The sequence below is a fragment of the Toxorhynchites rutilus genome, chromosome 3 (genome assembly GCF_029784135.1).
Source record: "Toxorhynchites rutilus septentrionalis strain SRP chromosome 3, ASM2978413v1, whole genome shotgun sequence".
NCBI classification, from domain to species: Eukaryota; Metazoa; Arthropoda; class Insecta; order Diptera; family Culicidae; genus Toxorhynchites; species Toxorhynchites rutilus.
The window spans coordinates 69,334,386-69,358,226 of NC_073746.1; the positions used below are offsets into that span (position 1 = coordinate 69,334,386).

The 23,841-nt window shown below is 39.0% G+C and overlaps 1 protein-coding gene and 1 pseudogene across 3 annotated transcripts in view; one reads left to right on the top strand and one right to left on the bottom strand.

Moving 5' to 3' along the window:
• Window positions 1-23,841, top strand: part of LOC129780331 (lachesin) — a 497,636-nt gene that overhangs the window by 416,051 nt on the left and 57,744 nt on the right. For all 3 annotated transcript variants that reach the window (XM_055788472.1, XM_055788470.1, XM_055788471.1), the window contains one exon: window positions 21,434-21,598. In XM_055788472.1, the coding sequence (XP_055644447.1) occupies window positions 21,434-21,598 (165 nt within the window). The remainder of the gene's footprint in view (window positions 1-21,433; window positions 21,599-23,841) is intronic.
• LOC129780333 (replication factor C subunit 3-like) lies at window positions 17,313-18,397 on the bottom strand (annotated as a pseudogene).

Here is a 23,841-nt window from a genome sequence, read left to right on the forward strand (position 1 = left end):
TTGATCTATGACAGCGCGGTTCGCGCTCAAACGAAACCCATCCCAGGCTCCACTATTCGTCGAAGGCCTCCCAATCCATGGTGGGATAGCCAATGTTCCAAGCTTTATCAGGATAAATCGAACGCATTCAAAGCTTTTCGGAAACGTGGAACCCCTGAAAATTTTCAGACGTATTTGGACCTTGAAAATCAATTTAAAAACTTGATCAAAGGGAAAAAACGTGCTTATTGGCGAAATTTCGTGGGAGGTTTGTCACGAGAAACGTCAATGAAAAAATTATGGAAAGTGGCTCGAAACATGAGAAATCGCTCTTCATCCAATGAAAGCGAGGAATATTCACATCGATGGATTTTGAATTTTGCACGGAAGGTTTGTCCTGATTCCGCTCCTGTGCAAAAAATTGTTCGAGATATACCACAAGATAGGTGCGATCTTGATTCCGAGTTTTCGATGGTAGAATTCTCTCTTGCTCTGCTTTCATGTAACAATTCTGCTCCGGGATCGGATAGAATTAAGTTCAACTTGCTGAAAAACCTCCCTGATGTGGCGAAACATCGCTTGTTGAATTTATTCAATCGGTTTCTGGAGAATAATATTGTTCCAGATGATTGGAGACAAGTACGAGTTATAGCTATTCAAACCCGGAAAACCCGCGTCCGACTTCAATTCGTACCGCCCAATAGCAATGCTGTCTTGTATACGGAAATTGTTGGAGAAAATGATCTTGTTTCGCCTTGATCGATGGGTTGAAACGAATGGCCTACTCTCAGATACACAATATGGGTTCCGCAGGGGCAAGGGGACGAATGATTGTCTTGCGTTGCTTTCTTCAGAAATTCAAATGGCTTACGCCGGAAAAAAACAAATGGCTTCAGTATTCTTGGACATAAAGGGGGCCTTTGATTCTGTTTCAATAGAGGTTTTGACAGACAAATTACACTCTCGGGGTCTGCCGCCTCTATTGAATAATATGTTATATAACTTGCTTTGTGAGAAGCATTTGAACTTTTCTCACGGAGATTCGGCAGTAAGTCGGGTCTCTTACATGGGCCTCCCCCAGGGCTCATGTTTAAGCCCCCTTTTGTACAACTTCTATGTAAGCGACATCGACAATTGCCTTACACAAAATTGCAGCCTAAGACAACTTGCAGATGATGGAGTGGTGTCTGTCGTAGGATCAAACGAATCCGACCTGCAAGGACCCTTACAAGATACTTTGAACAATTTTTCAACCTGGGCCATTGGGCTAGGGATCGAATTCTCCACGGAGAAAACAGAGATGGTGGTTTTTTCTAGGAAGCATAGACCAGCAAAACCAAAGCTTCAACTTTTGGGTAAACCGATCACTCATGCTATGTCATTCAAGTATCTTGGGGTCTGGTTCGACTCCAAATGTACTTGGGGGGCCCATATTAGGTATCTGAGTAAAAAATGCCAACAAAGAATAAATTTTCTCCGTACAATTACCGGCACCTGGTGGGGAGCCCATCCCGAAGATCTTATAATGTTGTATAGAACAACTATTCTCTCAGTGATGGAGTATAGCAGTTTCTGTTTTCAATCAGCTGCCAAAACACACTTAATTAAACTCGAGCGAATTCAGTATCTTTGTCTCCGTATTGCGTTGGGATGTATGCCCTCAACGCATACCATGAGTCTCGAGGTTTTGGCAGGCCTACTCCCACTAAAAGATCGCTTCAATTTATTATCTCTTCGGTTCTTCATCCGGTGTAAGGTCATGAACCTATTGGTGATCGGAAATTTTGAGCGGCTGATCGAGCTAAATTTTCACTCCGGATTCATGAGTTCATATCATGAATTCATCTCCATGCAGGTTGTTTCTTCTTCGTATATTCCCAACCGTGTTTGTTTCCCTGACTACATCAATTCCTCTGTGCATTTTGATCTGTCCATGAAGCAAGATATCCATGGATATTCAGATTACCAACGATCGAGGATCGCTCCAACGATCTTCGATGAAAAATATAGGGGTATCAATTGTGATAATATGTACTTTACTGATGGGTCCACTATAAATGAGTCCACAGGATTTGGAGTGTTCAACGAATTTTTTAGCACCTCACACAGTCTTCAGAATCCTTGCTCAGTGTATATTGCTGAATTGGCAGCAATTCATTGGGCGCTGGACAGCGTCGCCTCACGACCTGTTGAACACTATTACATTGTAACGGATAGTCTTAGCTCTGTCGAAGCTATCCGTTCAGTGAGGCCGGAAAAGCACTCGCCGTACTTCCTTGAGAGAATACGACAAATTTTGAGTGCTTTATCCAGATGCTGTTATGTCATTACCTTTGTGTGGGTCCCTTCTCATTGCTCAATTCCGGGTAATGAGAGGGCTGACTCATTAGCAAAGGTAGGTGCGATTGAAGGCGATATTTATCAGCGTCAAATCGCCTTCAATGAATTTTACTCTTTAGTCCGTAAAAATACCATCGCTAACTGGCAACGCAAATGGAACGAAGATGAATTGGGCCGGTGGCTTCACTCGATTATCCTTAAGGTTAGCCTCAAACCATGGTTCAAAAGTCTGGACTTGAGTCGGGACTTTATTCGCACCTTCTCCCGACTCATGTCCAATCACTGTTCGTTAGACGCGCTACTCTTTCGTTTCAATCTGGCCGGCAGCAATATCTGCGTTTGTGGCCGAGGTTACCACGACATCGAACACGTTGTTTGGTCGTGTGGGGTGTATCTTGTTGCCAGATCGAATTTAGAGAACTCCCTTCGGGCTAGAGGAAGGCAGCCCAATGTGCCGGTGAGAGATGTGTTGGCTCGGTTAGACCTTGATTACATGTCCCAAATATATGTTTTCCTTAAATCTATCGATGTTCGTGTGTGATTATCCTTATATCCTTATACCCTCCATTTCTTCCTTTGTGAGTAATTGGTCCGCTTGCTATAAACAGAAGAATGAAATGTAAATTCACAACTGATGTACGAATAGATTTAAGAATTGAGTGTGTGTGATTATCAACATTGTAATAATTTCCTTATACCCCATCCTTTTCCTGAGAAAAATATGTCACCCTTCTAATCTCGAGTCCACCGCGAGTAATCGGTTTCCCACATTACTAACCATAGATTTAAGAAAATTGTTCATATATATAGTTTTAAAAATATATTTAAGATTTCGGCTCCTTTAAACTTATGTAACTGAGCCTGTAAAAATAAACGAATTTATAAAAAAAAAAAAAAAAAAAATCAACACTATTAAAAAGGTATTATTATCAAAGGCAAAAATAATTGAACATATAAAATGAACGAACTACATTTTCCGTCTATTGTTTAATTGACCATTGTATCTCTGAAAGAGCATCTTATATTGCAAGGTATCAGAACCTGACAGAATATCAACAACCTACGAATAACACTTAGCTCACTCCATGATTTTAATGTGGGAGTAAAATTCAACAGTGGCGAACTTCGATAGTACATGCACGAAAACAGCTTTGCTAGTGAAGCTGACCGAATGAAATCCGCGTAATTATGATCCGCTAGTGCTTGTGATGAATATAACGGAAAAGCAATCTGCGCTTCGGGTTGATGGTGGACGTAATCTTCTGAGTCAACTACCAGTCTAATTGTGGAGAAGGCATTACGGTTTCTTACGAGGTAAAATACCTCCGGTTAAAATGTAACGATGTATATCTATCAAATAAATCCTGAAAACGTGTATGAAAGGTTGATATACTTTTGTTTTTTAATAATTCAAACATCGTACTTACTCCACACCCTTATTCGGAACTAGTTTGTCGTCTCCGCAAAAATCGACCCAGCGCGTCTGGAAAAACGTTTCTGAGGGTATACGATAAAATCATACGCGAACATTTTCGCTCGTATTCGGACAGCCTTTTACTGAGCAACGCATTTCGAACGAAATAAAAACAAACGAAGTCACAGTCACGTAAATGTTTACTCCTGCGATTCGACAAAAAGTGGAACGAAGAGTTGCCAGATGATTTTTAAAAATGTCTGTGAAAGTCTGTTGAAAATGTGGAAATGTATGTAAAAGTGTGCGGATCTATACTTTGTACATCGCAATGCACGTAAGATTGTCTATTGTATATTATTGTATATTTTGTATGTATACAACCATTCCATGAAACCGATAAAGTGGTTCTCAGATTTAGATGAAAAGTGGTAGTTTTGTTCTTTATCGCAAAACATTAGACCCCTCAATCTCAATTTCAGAGACGCTATTTTTTCGTTTTTTGAGTTATGATTTTTCAAAGTTCACCGGTGGTCCCAAAAATCTTTTTCCCCTTGAGAACCACATTTACGTTTTAGGGTGTTCCGCACTTTTTTCTAAAATGACTTTTTTCAAAAATTCATAACTGAATCAATTTAGATAATCGGTATATCGAATGAAAGCCAATGAGCTAGCCTTTTATTGAAAAATATTGAACTTACGAAAGCCATGGATTTTATTTTCGCAATTATTGATTGTAGTCGTTTTCTATTGTTTTCATGACATTGGACTAGAGGGCGCTATACTTTTTTATATTTTTTCTTGGAAACTGCGGATTTTTTACATAACATATCTCGATTTCAGAGATGCAATTTTTTCGTTTTTGAGATATGACCGGTTTTTGACATTATCGAGAAATTACAATCTGTTATGTTTTAATAATCTAATCGATAGTTCTCATAGGTTTTCAACTCTGTTCGCTTACTGTCATGAAATTTCGAAGTGTAGTATAGTTATTGTATAATATGTATTGTAAATGAATACAATTTTTCATTCATCGTGAAAAATCGTATCGTCTGTTTCGCCTGCAATGATGTCAGGGCAAAGGTTCTTATGAAATAATAAAAAATGTTGACGTGTACAAGTTATTGTTACCAAACAAAACACCAACAGAATGCAAACGATACTGAAGTATTTGTAGCGTTGCCTGAACGGTCTTGGCTTTCTTTCATACAACTGAAACTCGACCAATCGTTTTAGCGTGCAACTGTCGACTCTTTTATTTTTCCGAAATAAATTCTACAAACTAATTCTTCTACCTTCGAATTTCTGGGGAGGCGCTTGGAGTTGCCCCGCTATATCTGCCGATAAATAATTACGCGCCGAGTAATCAAAAAAATGTCCCGTGTGTGTTGAACTGCCACGAACCGAGTGGAAACTTGAGATTTGTTTCACTCGCACAAAAATAACAAAATTGATGTACGGAAAAAAATGTAGACTCGGTAACAACATAATGTAATTAGAGAAGTGTTCGATTTTCGACAAGGGTGATGCACTTTTGGATCTTGACGACAAAGCGCAAGTGTGCTTCAATGAAATATGGAAAAATGGAGCGAAGCATTCTCCAAGCGTCTCTATAATGATGTCTGAAGCGATTAGGGCCGCTTCATATTGTCGTCGGCCACTGAGCGATACTATGCTCACGACATCAATGCGGTGCGATCTATTTTGCGCACGTAACCACTGTGGTGACACCGGCAGTTAGGCGCTTGTTTGCGTATATAAACTCTGTGGTTACGCCGGACGGCAAAGTGTTAATGAATGACTCAAAAAATAGGTCTAACGTCATGTGTATTGATATAAACTAAATATAAAAACTTTTTATGTATTAAAACCATGGAAGAATGTCAAACGGTGAGTCAAGTATCTTTGATTTGATGAATAGAGCCTCTCATTTCTCATAAACCTGTAAAATATTGTTATATCCAAAAAGTTTGCAACAAAAATAAAAAGTATTTTACAGATATGTCTGTAAATTTACAAACATATCTGTAAATCTGGCATCTCTGGTGGTCTGAGAATTTATTGCAAGAAATCGCTTGAAAAAAAGCATGAATTTGCTTGAAAATGAAGTGAATTGAGCCCGCACCACTTAGGTATCAATAACCGGTATGCAACATCAAACTTGAAATTTTTGAAGATTATCAATGACTTTGGTCCAATCGCGTGTTGAAACCATCGTAAATATACAAAGCCCTAACTTTCTTACCATATACTGACGACATCTAATGGTTGAAATGATTCTGAACAGAAATAAAATGAATAATCACCAGCGAATCTTGCTTTTCAGTGCGTAAAATAAACAAACACCCTCACTTTTGTGGTTCTGAGCTCTAATGTAGATGTCGCATGAGCTGATTCAGCTTCGCGTAAATTCGTCAATTGATATCACCTATCGGTATATAAGCGAGCGTCGCTCGGAAATCCACTCAGTTAAAGGGTGTGTCACATCAAATTGCATCACAGAAATAACGCTGTAGAAATTCGCCCAGTAGACCGATCCTTTTGAAAATTTTAGACAGTAAAATAAAAACTATTAAACAACTTTTGGCATTTTCTTTTTATTCATACTTCGAGCCCAAGCCCGTATGCTCGTACCTTCCTCTTTACCCCGTCCATAAGGTTCTGTACAACGTCAGGTTGTAGTTTTTTTTGAACAGAAATCCATTTTCTCTTGAAGTCCGCCTCCGATTTGACAACTTTTGGGTTCTTCCGGAGGGCCTGCTTCATAATCGCCCAATATTTCTCTATTGGCCGAAGCTCCGGCGCGGGTTCATTTCGTTTGGCACGAAGGTGACCCCGTTGGCTTCGTACCACTCCAACACGTCCTTTGAATAGTGGCACGAAGCGAGATCCGGCCAGAAGATGGTCGGGCCCTCGTGCTGCTTCAATAGTGGTAGTAAGCGCTTCTGTAGGCACTCCTTAAGGTAAACCTGCCCGTTTACCGTGCCGGTCATCACGAAGGGGGCGCTCCGCTTTTCGCAAGAGCAGATCGCTTGCCACACCATGTACTTTTTGGCAAACTTGGGTAGTTTCTGCTTGCGAATCTCCTCCGGAACGCTGAATTTGTCCTCTGCGGAGAAGAACAACAGGCCCGGCAGCTGACGTAGGTTTCGTCGTCCATTACCAGGCAATGCGGCTTCGTCAGCATTTCGGTGTACAGCTTCCGGGCTCGCGTCTTCCCCACCATGTTTTGCCTTTCGTCGCGGTTAGGAGCCTTCTGAACCTTGTATGTACGCAGGCCCTCCCCCTGCTTGGTCCGCTGGACGAATGAACTTGACAAATTCAGCTTATTGGCGACATCCCGGACCGAACTTCTCGGATCACGTCTAAACTGCTTAACTACGCGCTTGAGATCTTTTTCACTGACGGAGCATCCATTTTTTGCCGTTCTTCACCTTCCGGTCGATGGTTAGGTTCTCGAAGTATCGTTTTAGTACTCTGCTGACCGTGGATTGGACGATTCCCAGCATCTTACCGATGTCCCGATGTGACAACTCCGGATTCTCGAAATGAGTGCGCAGGATTAATTCACGACGCTCTTTTTCGTTCGACGACATTTTTCCAAATTTACGAAAAATTGACAGTGAAGCATGGCCAACGTGATCTATACACTCTTATCTGATTATAAAACCAAAGCTGAAAATATAATTCCTAAAACTTAAATTTCTACAGCGTTTTTTCCGTGATGCAATTTGATGTGACACACCCTTTATAACTGAACAGCGATTGGAGCATGTTGTCGCTGTTGTGGTGAAGCTCTTCGTTTATCATGAAAGCGTGGATGAACGCTGTCACCAAGAGCCTGTTTGTGCACCTTAGGCCAGAGCGGAATCCATCAAGAGGAGAGTGATGTCACAAACGGTTCCCCAGGAAGACATCGGAGCAGCCGCCACACACACACACACACACGCGCGCGGAACTCTTCGTTTGAATGCCATTCAGCATCGAGAAAAAATTCCGGAAAGATCTAATCGTTGCTAAAAAATAATCTGCCAGTTCCCTTGGGAATTGAAAAATACATTCATGCGAAAGAGTTTATTTTAATGTTTTCTATCTATGTAACACTGTGACCAAATATTTTTCAATCAAGTGCTATTAACAGCTGGTTATCGAGTTAGCATTAACCACTGGTGGGCTTCGAGTATCGAGGAAAATCTGGAAAAATCTAATCGTTGCTGAAAAATAATCTACCAGTTCCCCTGGGAATTGAAGAATACATTCATGCGAAAGAGTTTATTTAAATGTTTTCTAACCATATAACACAGCGGCCAAACACATTTGATTTTTTAATTTTTCAATCAAGTGTAATTAGCAGGAAAGCCTCTGAAGATTATTCTTCCCCATCAGTAGGATATTTTCGTATCTAATATTGTAAGCGCGCGCAACAGAAAATGTTTCGTATCGCGAAAATCATATAATTTTCAATCGATTATTGCTCAGTCGCCGAAAGTCAGAGAGTTCATTCCCCTCTAGTTTGCCTTCCAAAATGCCATCGTAAACCACACCTTCTCTCGATTCAATCACGCACAAAAAGCATACTTAAGCGATATTCTGGTGGTGAACCGCATTAATTTTTCGTGAGGACATCGACAAGACAAAATCGTTACTGGAAGAGCTGGACGGCGAGGGATCGAGGGATTCATTACCTGGCCTGACCTGACCTGAAACGCAATCAGTTTGTTTTAACTGTTAGGGAGCGCAGAAAAGCCGATCGATCAAAAGGAGAAGAGAAGGTGACCAAGGTGACCATTTGAACTTGTGGTCATCGAATCGATTTTCGCTCACTGTAAGCAGTATATATCTATCGATCAGCATGGATTCATGCCGAAGCGATCCACCTCAACGAATCTGCTATCGTTCACGACATATATTGCTGACGGAATGTTTAATGGTGTGACCCAAACGGACGCTATTTACACCGACCTTTCCGCCGCCTTCGACAAAATAAACCACGATATTACAGTGCGCAAATTGGACAAGCTAGGCTTCAGCGGCAATGTTTTACATTGGCTCACATCATACTTGATCGGTCGCTCCCTCACGGTCAAAATTGGCGAGTGCTTCTCCGCAGAATTCTCTGCTACATCAGGAATACCTCAGGGGAGTCATCTCGGCCCTCTGATATTTCTTATTTACTTCAATGACGTAAATTTAGTGCTGGAGTGCCCTCATCTTTCATTCGCTGACGATATGAAGCTATTTCTCCACGTTAAGTCGGAAGCTGACGCTTTATTTCTCCAGCGACAATTAGAAACTTTCCAAAAATGGTGCGGGGATAATCGTATGACGCTGAATTCAAGCAAATGTTCCACGATTACTTTTACAAGAAGAAAAGATCCTTTTCGTTACAATTATTCTCTTGACGATGCTCCGCTAACTAAACTCGACTGCGTGAAGGATCTAGGAGTGTATTTAGACTGCAAACTCAACTTCAAAATACATGTGAACTACGTAGTTGGGAAAGCTTCGCGTAGTCTTGGATTCATCATGCGCACCGCGAGGGATTTCACCGATGTATACTGCCTTAGATATATGTTTAGTGCTTTAGTTCGCTCAAGCCTGGAATACTGTTCAGTAACTTGGAATCCGCACTATCTCAACGGAGTCAACAGGATTGAAGCCGTACAAAAACGATTCGTTCGATTCGCCCTAAGACGATTGCCCTGGAGTAATCCACATCAGTTACCTAGCTATGAAAGTCGATGCCAACTAATGGGTCTTGATACGCTACACGTGCGAAGGGATGTGAATCGCGCACTATTTATGTATGATGTTTTATTAGCTAGGACAGAATGCCCAGTGATATTGGAGAACATCAACCTTTCGATTCAACCTCGAGCTCTACGGGACCACGCATTCCTCCGAGTGCCTTTCCGTCGTACCAACCATGGATACAATTCAGCACTGTTAGGCCTTCAACGTCTGTTCAACAGAGTAGCATCTGGTTTCGACTTCCATTATTCGAGAAATGTGGCCCGGCAACATTTTATTGGACAAATTAGAAATTTCCATTAAATCATTAGGGCAAAATACAGCCTGTTGATAACAATTAAATAAATAAATAAATAAATAAATAAAAAAGAGAGTATCAGAGTATCGAAAAACGGTTCCCCGGGAAGACATCGAAGCAGCCGCCACACACACACATACACGCGCACGAGAAGAAACCTGGAAAAAAGTGACCGTTGCTGCAAAATAATCTGCCTGTTCCCCTTGGAATTGAAAATTACATTCAAGCGAAAGAGTTTATTTTAATGTTTTCTATCCATATAATACTGCGACCACATACATTTGGTTTTGTGATTTGTCAATCAAGTGCAGTTAGCAGGAAAGCTTCTGAAGATTATTCTTCAGAACAAGGTTTTTTTGTATCCAATATTGGATGCATAAAACCTTGTGCCTCCAACGTAACGCTCTCGTTTTCGAAGTCCCCCAAATATTCATTTATTCATTCATTCAGAATGGATTTCGATTCAATTTCAATTTATTTATTTATTTATTTAAGGCTCATTAGCTTTTTTTTTAGCTGTAACCGAGCCGAATTTTAATCGTGTACATGTCACATGGTTATCATATCTATAACTAGCACATTACACAGTTGCCATTCGCCAGTATTCCTTCTATACCATTACATATGGTACATTCACACAGTAGCCATTTAGGCGTAAGAGTATTCTTTCTGTTCTTCCATTATCCAGTTGGACCACCGGACAGCGGAGACAGTTGATTGATCATTGTTGAGTTATTTATAGAACAGCAGCCCGATGTGTCTTGCAGAGCAGAGCAGTTGTATGGATGAATCGATCTTATTTCGACCGTGGATCGATCTCCATCGCTGATGATTGTTGCGTGGACGTAGTTATTCTGTAACAACACAAAGATGCTCAATGAGGGCCCTGAGTACCCTTGCGGTTATACCATAGATATAACCCACTTCCTGTTTTTTTTTCCAAAAATCTGTTCCATCGAAAATATTCGTTGTAGAGAAAAATCTACTTTATTGGCATGAAAAAATACTCTTTTTTTCACTACAAATACTACATTCATATTTGGAAGTCATTCGCGTGTTTGATGATGCTTCTATATAGTTTTTCTGAATCTCAATTGCATTAATTAAAAAATTAATTAAAAAATTCGGGCTTCCGCCACTATGTTTGATCAAATCTTTTGATCTCAAAATAGCGTTCATCGTATCGTTGGTGAGCCGATTTCGAAGCTTGATTTTGTTTTGATTATGTTAAAAAAAATCGCTCGACAGTTGTCGAGGGTAGTGAGAATGTTGCAAAATTTTTTTTAATTCGTTTTTGAGCTTCCAATTTTTGTCCAAAAATCATGCACATGTTCGTTTTCTGAAACTATGATTTCCTTACGAAGTAAATTTACCTTTACTGTACGAAATTCATTCTTCAGATCTTGTATATTCCCATCGTAGAACCCTGAAAATGCCACAACCCAAAAATTATTGCCGGTTTTCAAATGATCTTAAAATTTATTAGCATTGAACACAGAAACAATATCAGATTCCTCGCAGATATTAGTGAGAATGATCAAATAAAAATCTTCCAGCGCTTCATGTAGCATAGTGAATTCAGTTTTTCCAGCCTGAAACATCTGAAATGATTTTTCTATCTGAGGCAAAACATACTCGAAAAAAAAGCAACAGAAGTTTTGATATTAAATTTTTGGAGGCAATCAATATTCTGCAAGCAGTCTGAGTTTTGTCACATTCGTACTGAATGGTGATAAACAAAATGAACTCCGAAAATCATGGAGTGCATCTCTTCACCACCGCCGTTGATAAAAGCGGCGTTGAGTTGCTTGAGATCCAAAATTTCCTGTATTACCTTGAATTCGTTTGGTTCTTTTCAGGTTATTGGATATATAGTGTAGAGTTGATGAATGGTAATTTGGCAACCATGCACGACCGGGGAACGAGATTGGCCAAGAGTGAGCGAGAGAAATGAAGAGAGATAGGGAAGCAGGATAGGTGACAACGTGTAGGGAGCAAACGAAGCAGGAGAAGTTGTCCAGACAGAAGTTCAATAACAATCGGTGTGAGCATGTTTGGATTCTTACATCAGAAGAACTCTACAATTTAGCGCAGTTGAACGGATCAAAAGTTTTTTTTTGTTTTTGGACAGAGGAGCGGATGAAATAGCTTTTATTTTTACGCTTCTGAATGGAATTGATGTGTATTCAAACAGAGGGTTAGCGACTGCTTTTCGTTTCTTAGTTAAGAGGTGAGTATTGGTTCACGTATTTTGTTAAGTGCAATTTAGAAGAGGAAGTGCAAATGCCGAAACAAGAAGTGATGTAAATTGAGCTGAAAAAGAAAAAAGTCACAGGAGGGTTGCGTCTGAGACACGACCGCAAAGTTGACGTAGGATTCCGTTAGGCATCGTTAAGCTCTTTGATTTGGTGGCCCTGAAAAGGTCCGTTTTGTTTGGTTGTTGGGTATTGTTTGTTCACTCCACCAGTGTTTACTGAGTGATGATGGTAAAGGTCGTTGGTTTGTGCGTATCAGATAAAAAATACCGAAGTGGAACGAGGTATGATGAAAACCGCCCTCTGTGATCCTAGACGAGATGCCTCCTGAGATATGTATGGATGAAATAAAGAAAAAAAAAACTCACCAATCTATCTATATATATAAAAATGGATTTCTGTTTGTCTGTCTGTCTGTCTGTCTGTATGTCTGTCTGTCTGTCTTGGACTCGGAAACTACTGAACCGATTAACATGAAAATTGTTATGCAGGGGTTTATGGGGCCGGGGAAGGTTTTCGTGATAGTTTGAGACCCCTCCCCTCTCTCTAAAAAGGGGCTGCCATACAAATTAAACACAAATTTCTGCATTACTCGAGAATTAATCAATCAAATGAAACCAAATTAGACATATGGAGGTTTTAGGGTGCAATAAATGTTTCTATGGTGGTTAGATACTCCTCCCCCTCTCTAAAATAACAGGGGGCACACAAACACAAACTTCTGCATAATTCGAGAACTAATCAAGCGAATGGAGCCAAATTTGGGATGTGAGGGTTTTTGGGTATGAGAAATGTTCCTATGATGGTATGACACCCCTCCCTCCTCTGGAATGGTGAGGTGGTCCCATAAAAATATTACACATATGTCAACCAAATATATTCCAACCAATCATGACAACTGAAATTTTTTGGAAAACTCTGAGGGAAAAAGGGAAAATTCGGAAAATTAAATTCCCATATGTTCTATAATTACATAGTGACAAGTGCTGTCAGTCCATCTGATGTTTGCGCTAGCGAAATTGATCTTTGTTCGAAACTAGAAATGGATTTCAATGAGATGGAACGCACTTCTATATCTTCTTCTATCTATACCAATAAAAAAGTATCGCCGGATGTGTTGATGAGAGCAAAACTCGAGAAAGGAATTGTCAGATTTAGGTCTGCCTTTATTCTATCATATTTTCTGTATAAAACATTTATTCCATGTAACGGAGAAACACGTTATTTGCAAGTGGTTGAAAAATCTTGGACGAGAATTGTCTCTGAAAATAATCTGATATTATAATGATGAGTTTTGTTTGAAAAAAAAAAGGTAAACTCAACGGGGTCGATTAGAAGATCAATCAATGAACAGTTCTGTGATTGGACCCATGAACTTGCTCATAGTAAGAAAACGTGAATGTTTGAAGGTATTGATAACAAAAACAAATTTTGGGCGGGATGAAGTTTGCCGGGTCAGCTAGTATCCTATATCCTATCTCTACGAATACGCGTCATTTTGACGCAGTACACATATACAGCCATCCCATGCCAAACCAATATAGTGTTTCTCAGAATTTCGTGAAAAGTGATAGTTTTTTTGTTTGTTATCACAAAATATTAGACCCGTATATTGATCATTTCGGTTTTAGGGTGTCCGAAAAATCTTTTCTTTTTTCCAAAGATGATTTTTATTCAAAAGTTCATAAAAGTTCGTGATCATTGATTCTATTTGAATTCTATAGTTTACAAGGTCTCGGGACCAAAGGGTGGAATTATATTTTTCCCTGAAAGCAGAGCTTTTTTTACATAACATATCCAAAAATCAGACATGTGTTGTTTTTCGTTTTCATGTCAAAATCATAACTCAAAACCGAAAAAGAACGCATCTCTTTGATTTTTGTATATGTTATGTAAAAATTTCTCAAGGATCCTTTCAATAAAAATAAATAAATAAAATATATAGCGCCCTTGGTCCCGGACCATGTAAACTAAAAAAAAACAAATACAATCAATGATTACGAAAAATAAATTCAAATTTTTTGAACGTTTTGTATTTTTTGAAAAAAAGACCAACTTATTGGCTTTAACTTGGTATATCGATCATCTGAATCGGTCCAGTAGTTCAAAAATTTGAAAAAAAATGATTTTCGAAATGATCACTCAAGCGAATAACTAAAAAAAATACGAATCTAATATTTTGCAATAAGAATACAAAACGACCACTTTGTTTTTGGTCAAATTGTTTAAATCATTATTGAAATGTACCTACTATGTATGAAATGAGCTAGGCCTATTCACCTAGAATCGTAATTGAAATTTTCTCATACGTAGAAGTAGAAGAAAACACATAACGTTTTTCAAAATGAGCCTTGGTTTTGGTTGGGGAGGAACATTTTTCCTGGGTCAAAACCACAAAAGGGACCCCTTTAGGAGCAGATGGCTATAAGGTATATAAGCTTTTGAAAACAGAACATTGTCAGTAATAATCCTCCACTAACCACTTTGCCCCCCCCCCAAACAACGAAATTCGAAATATGCGAAACATTCGCTGAAATTGAACAAAACATCTGTTCACCTCCCCTAGAATATGTGAACAGTCGTCCAAAATGTTCATTTATCGCAAATATCAGGTCAAATAAACTAAATTTCACTAGAAATTCCTTAATTTCGAGACGCACAAAACTACGGCCGAATGACTACCGAGGGAGCGTTATTTGTTTTTATTAATATCTTAACATGCGACAGCTCCACTGTACAAGCAGGTGACCACTTTACCTCCACTACCCCTACCACATAGAGAATTTCGATATTTCAACACTTTTGAAGAAAATAGACTTCAATTTATATTTACCTCGATCTATAGATAAAAGTCATTACAGGAAATAAAATAAAAATGTCCCGTAAACCTAGTGTTAAGAATGCTCCGTTTGAAAAACCGAGATGACCATTTTCAATTTTCATTGACACTGTATATAATCGAGTCCGAACTGTAATTTTTGTGATTTTTTCATGCGATGTCGGAACCCTAGTCGTCGTGTTCAGCAGCAGTAGATATGCGTTTATTAATAATTCACGACTACCTTATTTAAGTTATTTTGCTTAACCGTTCGAGTTCTGAGCAAATTTTGTGAGCGTATGCCAAAAATCCGGATGATTTTGGGTATATTAAAAAAAAATACTAATACACGTAGATAACTGATTAGGTCACTGCACTATTTTTTTTTTCATCTAAAGAAAAATGTATTGGGGGACTAACGGGCTGAATATTATTTTTATTGTTTAATGTTTTTCGTTTCAAGATGGCTTAAAATCAACTACCTTTGTTTGTAAAACAATTTTTTTGTTTCGCGTAGAATAAGAAGGGGAGCCTACTTTAGAAAGTCGAGAGAATCGAAAGTTTTTTTTTGTGTTTTCGGGAGGAAACATTAAAATGATCATTTCTGAAAAACAGTTTTTTTCATGGTGACCCTAACGCAACATAGAAAAAAGGCGCTATATCGGTTATTTCAAGAGATAGAAAAACACTCTATTCTACAAAGATGTCTCAAATAACCGGGACTACAACATTGTCGAACTATATTTATCTCTATCTATAAAGATTAGAGTTTGGAGTCGGACAGTACCCTATCAATCGGAGATTTTTACCTTCCGTATTTACGATGGAGTTTTGACGATGACATCAATCGATACATTCCTTCAAATGCTCCTTCTGACATCGAACTTGACTTCACGAACGTGATGTTTGTTCAAGGCTTGAGACAAATGAATGGTTTCACAAACGTAAATGACAGACTCCTCGACCTGGTGTTTACCAATCTCCCATACGAAATTTTCGCAACAACCTCCGCAAGGTGCGTAATCGTTATTTCAATTCGAAGAATGAAACTGACAGAGCTAGACTTCGAAATCTTGACTTGGAATACAAGAGTCTCCTTTCTGAAACATTTAAAAACTACCTGCTAAGAATTCAGGCAACGGTTAAACAAGATCCTTCAAGTTTTTGGAGTTTCGCGTTCCAGAACTTTCGACATTCCTTTTGGCGTACCCCAAGGCAGTGTTCTCGGCCCTCTTATTTTCATTATATTCATCAATGATCTTTGCCTGTTACTCTCGTCATCCAATCTTTCGTTTGCCGATGACTTAAAACTATTTCGTGTCATAGTTTCACCAGATGACTGTGCTGCTCTGCAAAACGACATAGATCGTTTGCTTGTCTGGTGTGGCGACAACGGAATGCGAGTTAACTGCAAAAAATGCAAAGTGATATCCTTCTCCCGTTGCAGTAACGTTTTAGTCCATCAATACAACATGGAATCAGTTGCCTTAGAGCGTATCAATTCAATATGCGATCTCGTTGTTACTATTGATTCGAAGCTAATATTTCACGAACACATCAACATTATAACAGCTAAGGCGTATACAGTGCTTGGTTTCATCCTGCGTCATACATCTGAATTTACTGATGTTTATTGCCTCAAGATGCTATTTTGTTCGCTTGTGCGAAGTATTTTGGAATATGCTTCCCCGGTTTGGTGTCCTTACCCAGAGCTGCAATCCATCACCGTCAATGTCACAAAAAAGCTGACCATAGTCACTCAATTCCTCTCACGGCACGTGAGATCCAAAAATTCAGTAGTGATACTCACTCTTTTGTTTCTGACACCTAACCAAATGACGGTTGGTTCCAATGCCTCTCACTGCCGATCGCTCTGTTTACAACTTTACGTTACGAGAGCGGTGGTTGTGGCGTATGATGGTAGTAGAAATGTGAGTGATCAGACATTTCCAATCATTTTTGACAATCGCGACGGTTGTTTAAATTCGTTTGTTGATGTAGAAGTTGTTGCTGTTGTTAGAGATGTCTAAATTTTTCGTTTATTTGATTATCGATTAATCGTGGGGCCAGTATTCGATTCATTCGAACAATTGTCTTTCAATATTCGATTAATCGAACGAATATTTATTTCATGTAGTTAGAATGAACAGACATTTATAATACAAAATATTATGGTGTCATAATTTCAAAAATCACATTAAATATAATTTTAAAATAAACACGGTGCATCATAATGGTTTTTGAATGAAATGGTATTTAAGTATATTGATAAAATTATCATTTCATAATTATATGCGGATCATGAAAACTATCCGGTTGAAAACCGACAAGGCGTGTTCTTTTTATTTAGAGTTAATCATTACCAGAACTATTGTAGTTTAGTTAATAAACGTGAGATGAAAACACAAATTTTATTTTTTCATAAAACGATGGAAAATTGCGATCTAAAAGAATCGCTCAAAAATCATCCACTTCCATTGAGGCTTTATTGAGAAACTTCTTAAATAGTGTCACAAACTGCGCCACGAACACTTCCAGATGGAATATATGTTTGCTTCCTTGCTGCATCCGGTGTTCATAATACCCGGCAAAATTCAACGTTTGCGTCTTCAGACTCATATCGCAGTTTTTAACAAGATTCGGTACGAATCCACATATTATAACATTCTATAGAAAGCCTTGGGATAGCAGCTCGTATAGCTGTTTCCTCACCACCTCCAGCTTCTGTGGACTTTGTTCGAGGACAATCTGATTAGCGGTTTCTCGAAGGAATATTTGCCAGTCGATTTCCGGCTTCCAGCATGAGGATAGCGTAATTCTTTTCGCTAGCTCCGAAGGGAAGTGCTGAAATGCAAATAGTGTTGTTACATTCAAGAAACAAACAAATGACAATCTCACATTCAAAATTTTAAGAATATCCTCCTAAGCTAGACCGCCACTCTTATTCTCAAGCAACGACTCCTAACCGCGGGAATAACCCGCGAAGTAGAATTGGCGCACAAAATCAATCTGCATGTAGAAAAATATTTTTCAATGGCTTTTCTCAGCGCATCCTGGGTATCTTTGGTCAGCTAATCCACCTCGAACAAGACGAGTCTCATATTCACTCTACCCGCTGGGATCAATTTGCTTGATCAAATCCGACACGACCACCCTGTTATATATCCCGGCAACCGATGAATTCAACTCGATGTGGTAATTACTGCTGATGGTCCTGATTTCCACCTTCCGGTTCGCGGGCGTTGTGAAGTTCATTATATCATTGCGTAGCTGTTCCGCGCCCGATTGGTAGTTTCCGCAGCAGACACATGATGCGAGTTTTCTTACTGGCCTGGAACATGTGGGACATGTGGGAAGTCTCCCTGGGAGCAAAGATTAATCAGATGCGTAACTTGCGTTTTGTGGCAGTCCAGTTTGGACAGCTGGCGCGGTCGGTAGCGGTCAACCCAGAGAGACATAGTACACAAAACTATTTGATGTATAATGTATACAAAAATACTTGGTGACTTGTCATTTTCGTGTTGGCCTTTGTCAGAGTAAATGTCATCATCTCCAGAGATGCCAGATGATTTTTTGTGAAAGCCTTCGACAAAAAACTGAAATGTTGATGTGTATAAATGGTAGATATTTTTGTAACCGCGAGAATAGCAAAGTAATGTATGAAAAAAGGGGTTGTTAGTGCAGGGAATCAAGTCATAAAGAGTAGAAATACCATATCCCTGCAGTCTGCAACTGAAAATATAAGTCTGCAACAGAATAGACAGGACACTAAATATCAGTAAAATTGCGAACATGTCTGCAGATTTAGTATCCTTGCAATGATGAGAAACAAATTTTGTAAAAAAATCGAAGTCGAACGGGTTACAAAATGCATCATTTTGCTAATTTCAAACCCGATCGGGAGCCGGAATAGAGGGGATACGCAAGGCGTGTTATTCCACAAACTAAGTACTAATACAAATGACACATGTATTACTACGTAAAGTCGGCGAAGTGCCGCTAAAAACGTTAAGGCCATCTGAAAAGTTTAAAAGAAAATACATGCCTGAAAACACAATATTCTTCAAATTGTATTTAAAATGAAACTGTATATTCACATCTGGCATCCCTAGTCACGAAGAACGAACACAAAGAGGCGAATGTTGTGAATATCGCCAAACACCAAACCATCAGCTAGACTTTTGAGTGTCGCACTATTCTGACATTTCAGCGACAGGACACTCACCAAGGAGCTCGGATTTCTACTGTCAAGTAAAAGCTCACCATGTGTTAGTGTTGTGATAATACTCTTCTCACACTATTGGACTGGCTTTGGGATGGTCACCAAAGATAATCGTAGCACAAAATTTGTTGATTATCTTTGTGTGAGTACCATCACTTGATTCTCACGACAAATCGCAGCTCTGTCCTTACCTAGTTACACAGAGTCTTGCGATTGAGCGAATTCAAAGAAAATTCGTGCGTTTCGCTTTGCGCTCTCTCCCGTGGAACGATCCGGTCAATCTACCCTGTTATGCTGATCGTTGTAAGTTGATCGATTTGGAAACACTTTCATCGAGGCGCACTAAGTCACAAAGGCTGTTTGTTTTTGATGTTTTAATGGGTCATGTTGACTGTCCTAAGCTCTTGGAACAGATTCCATTGAATATTCCGCCTCGTCGTTTTCGAAACTCTCCATTATTAGCAATTCCTTACCACAGAACAAACTTCGGTTACAACAGTAGTTTTGATTTTTGTTTGCGTTCCTTTAATGTTGTTTGTAATGAATTTGATTTTCTGTTGACAAGAAACGTGTTCAGTGCTAGGATTAGAGATTTAGTATAGTTAGTTTTAAGTCAGTCTGTGCGACGTAGTCGAAGATGATGTACTAAATAAATAAAGATTAGAAAGTTATATTTTTTATTTCATCGTCAATTTTGGTCACCCTATTTTTGATCAAATGAAAATGAGCGCTCTACTATGTGTAACAACTTTGTCGAAGACAGTTTTTGTCTAGAAAATAACATTCAAGCTCTAAATGTTAATATCCACTTAAAAGCACCTTCTGGACCTTTGTGCACTCTTCAAGAGCGTTTTTCTCGAAACCGGTCCGTAGATTCTAACGAAGAGTCGTACTGTTTTAGAGAGAGCATCCACGTGCTCAACTACCAACATTATTACATATTACTATGTTGGCATCCAAAAAATAATAAAGATGTATTATATACCTTAATATGCCTTAACTAATCACCAAAATGGCCTAATACCCAATTTTATTCCAACATCCGAAAAAAAATAACGAAAATCCGTTTTTTTCGATCTTTTGAGATAGGGCCCCCTTAAGCGTTTCTCTTCCTATAACAACATCCAAAAACTTTATAAAGGGCGGTCCCATGCGGTGTCGCTATAAATAGTTCCGACTGTCCGTTCCGGAGATCGAGTTTCGAGAGATATAAACTAGACTTGAAAACGCACAGTGGTGTAATTGATTCGTTAGTTTAGTAGTTTTTAATATACTTAAAATAGAAACCTTTCAATATGAATGCAACGGCGTGGCCTTCCACAGGATACATTTGTTTGGAATCCCTCCCCTCCGTAGTCATCCAGCATAATGTTCATTTTATGTTCATTAGCCATGGGGCTTAATATTACGTTTATGATTCTACATTCGGTATCCAACCAAGTGTACGGTCTACCCAAATTCAAGCTGCAAATACTCTTCTGTATGTTGTTTCATTTGGCTCATTGTCGATACGATGGTAGATAATGCAAACGCAATTGAATGTCTCCTCCACACAGAGATTCCGGCCAGCGAAATTCACGCGATACTGCAAGTGACATGAGTTATGCCGTGTGCGAATACAATTCGCCTCTGGCGCTGTCACCAGAATTTTTCATCACATTGCAACACCCTTCCATCAATCTGCACGTGGCTGCGTGTGAATGTGACACCTTTACGAGAGCGAGAGAGCCCAGCAGCAGTAACCGACCAACGGACTGCGGTCACTCGGACGGAATCTGTTTTTGATTTGCATTTTTGTGGGGATGTGAATTATTTATTACCATATCACACTTCTCCGGCGGTGCTGACGTGGACATCGGGCAGCCCCAGAATTCATGCGTCTATTGATGCCTGATTCACCAGCCACGGGTTGTTGTGGGCGGTGTGAAGCACAATGTTTTCGGAGCTCTTTTCTGCTGCAAATTTTCCTTAATTTTTTGGGTGTAATTATTCACGTCATAACCGGACAGTTTTTGTAACATTCTTCCTACGATTTGAGGAGACACAATTAATAATGTAAGTGGCCTTAGTGGGCCATTAATTCATCATTTGCTCAGTGACTTCATTATCTTCAGCCTCATTTGATCCAGACAGAATACAGAATACATTCCCAACAATTAACGGTCCCCACATTTGGACGAGTAATTAACAATCATGTTGTTCGACATTCTGATTGGTCCCAGATTTATTGAACCGATCCCACGAGCATCGTGGTCAGCTCATGTCCCAGAAAGGGCAGAACAGATATTGGGAAGCTATTTTTGTACCCTATTTTCTAACCCACTTGTTTGTTTTCCATTTTTCTCTCCCTTCACAGACACCTCCCGCACCGGCGATAAGTTCGAAACGATGTCCAGGAACACCGGCTACACCAAGTACATGCAGCTGAAAATTAGAAACGTCGGCCCAGCGGATTTCGGCTCGTATCGATGCGTTGCGAAAAACTCATTAGGAGAAACCGACGGATTAATCAAACTGGATGGTAATAAAAAAAACGGGGGAGTTGGGATAATGGGAACTTTCGGGCTGGTTTGGGAAACGAATACGGTCGGAATGGAGGAGCAGGACTTGTCCATTGTAGTACTCATCAACACGGCGCGCGGATGATGAGTACGGGTTTACGGATGGTTTATCCTCGTCATCGTCATCCCACCATCCAACTGAGCTGCTGAGCCGCCGTCGACGCGGATGGTCGATGAAAAGCATTATCTTGTTTTGTTGTATTCATCCCGTTGGATGTGGATGGATCCTTTGTGTGATGATGATCCCGGCTCCCTTTTTTTCGATGTGTGGCTGGGTGATAAAAAAAAGACTCCATTGTAACGGTAATCCCTTCTGTTTGTTGTACCCAAAATGCATTATTTCTCGTGGGCTTACGGAGTCGATGATTTTTTTTTGTTCGCGTGCGATGTTTGCGTATTGTTAAATGCGAACATGCGTTTGAAATTATAACAGATATAGTGCTTCTTTATGAGTACCAACTTTTTCGAAGCGAAAAAATGATCGTCCCATTTTCACTTCGTAATAAACTAAGTGATGCTCAGCCAATCTGTACATCACTGAACATGTTGGACTAAAGGGATCTCCAGAGTCTTATTGAAATACTTCCTTCGATAGTTGTCGTCCATGCACCTGGGTCCATGGGCGCAGAGGGTTCCCGTTGGGTCCAACACTGCCAGAGTGCTTCGGAACTTTCCAATGAACGTAACACAAACATTTTTACAACATTTACAAAAACACCAACTTTATTTGATTAGATAAACATTTGTTTTATTACATTCATTACACAATGGTCTATGTCTACTGGCCAATTGCCATAATTTCTTAACAAAAATATTCCTCGGTGAAGATTCAAAGGTAAAAGAGTGTGTCCATTGTTGAACAGAATCATTGTTCTCATTAGTTCCTGGGCAACAAACTAATGCGTTCTACGGAGCGTTTGAGAAACCCAGAGCATTACCTTGTAATTTGGTCAAATATTCTTTTCTCCATCGCTGTAAGACTTCTGCTGTGTTGCCAATCTAAAATCGACCAGGAGTCTGAGGTTCAAGGTCATTAGGATCATCTGACATATGTGTCAAAGGACGTGAATTTTGACCTGTGTAAGTCGTGTAATTGTATCTTCATATGACAATTCACAATGGTCCAGGAGATGTATTTAAGTGGAAATTAGCATTTAGAGCTCGACAGTTATTCACTAGACAAAAACTGTCTTAGACAAAGTTGTTACTCATGACAGAGCGCTCGATTTAATGTTGTCGAAAATAGGGTGACCAAAATTGTCGATGAAATAAAAAATCCTACTTTCTTATCATTATAGATAGAGGTAAACATAGTACGCCAATGTTGTAGCCCCAGTTATTTGAGACATCTTTGTACAACTTGAAATAACCGATATAGCGCCTTTTTTCTAAGTTATGTTAGGGTCACCATAAAAAAACTGTTTTTTTTTTGCTCACACTTTTATATTTCAAATTTTACATGCAAACTGTCTTCGAGAGACTATTAGAGCTTGCTAATGCAAGTATTTTTCGATGCAAAACTTGTCAATATCTCAACTTTACTCAAAGTTATTGATATTTTTTCCCAAAAAACACGCTCTTTTCATTTGTTTGTCATTCTTTCTGGGGCAAATGTAAACAAAGTTTATTGGCGGCATTTGAAAGAGCATATTTCACTCTACATGATCCGTGATTTTCAAAACTTTGTTATTTTTTGTGTTGGATTAAATTAAAATTAAAAAATTGTGTTGGAGTAAATTAAAAAAAAAATAAAAATAACTGGGGCTACAATATTGTTGAACAATGTTTATCTCTATCTATAAAGATAAGAAAGTTAGATTTTTCATTTCATCGACAATTTTGGTCACCCTATTTTTGATAACATAAAAATGAGCGCTCTATCATATGTAACAACTTTGTCTAAGACAGTTTTTATCTAAACAATCTCCCAAAAAGTTGTTTTAGCGCATTTGTTGTTTAGTTGCATTTTGGGTAAATATGAAAAAATGGGTTTTTTTACTGTAACTTTTATATTTAAAATTCTACATCAAAATGGCCTTCGTACGACTTTTAAAGTTTATCAATACCAACATTTTGCGATGCAGAACATGTCAATATCTTAATACTGCTCAAAGTAATTGACGGGTTTTCATCCAAAAACTCATGATTTCAATTTTAATTTACTCAAACACAAAAAATAACATAGTTTTCAAAATTACATATT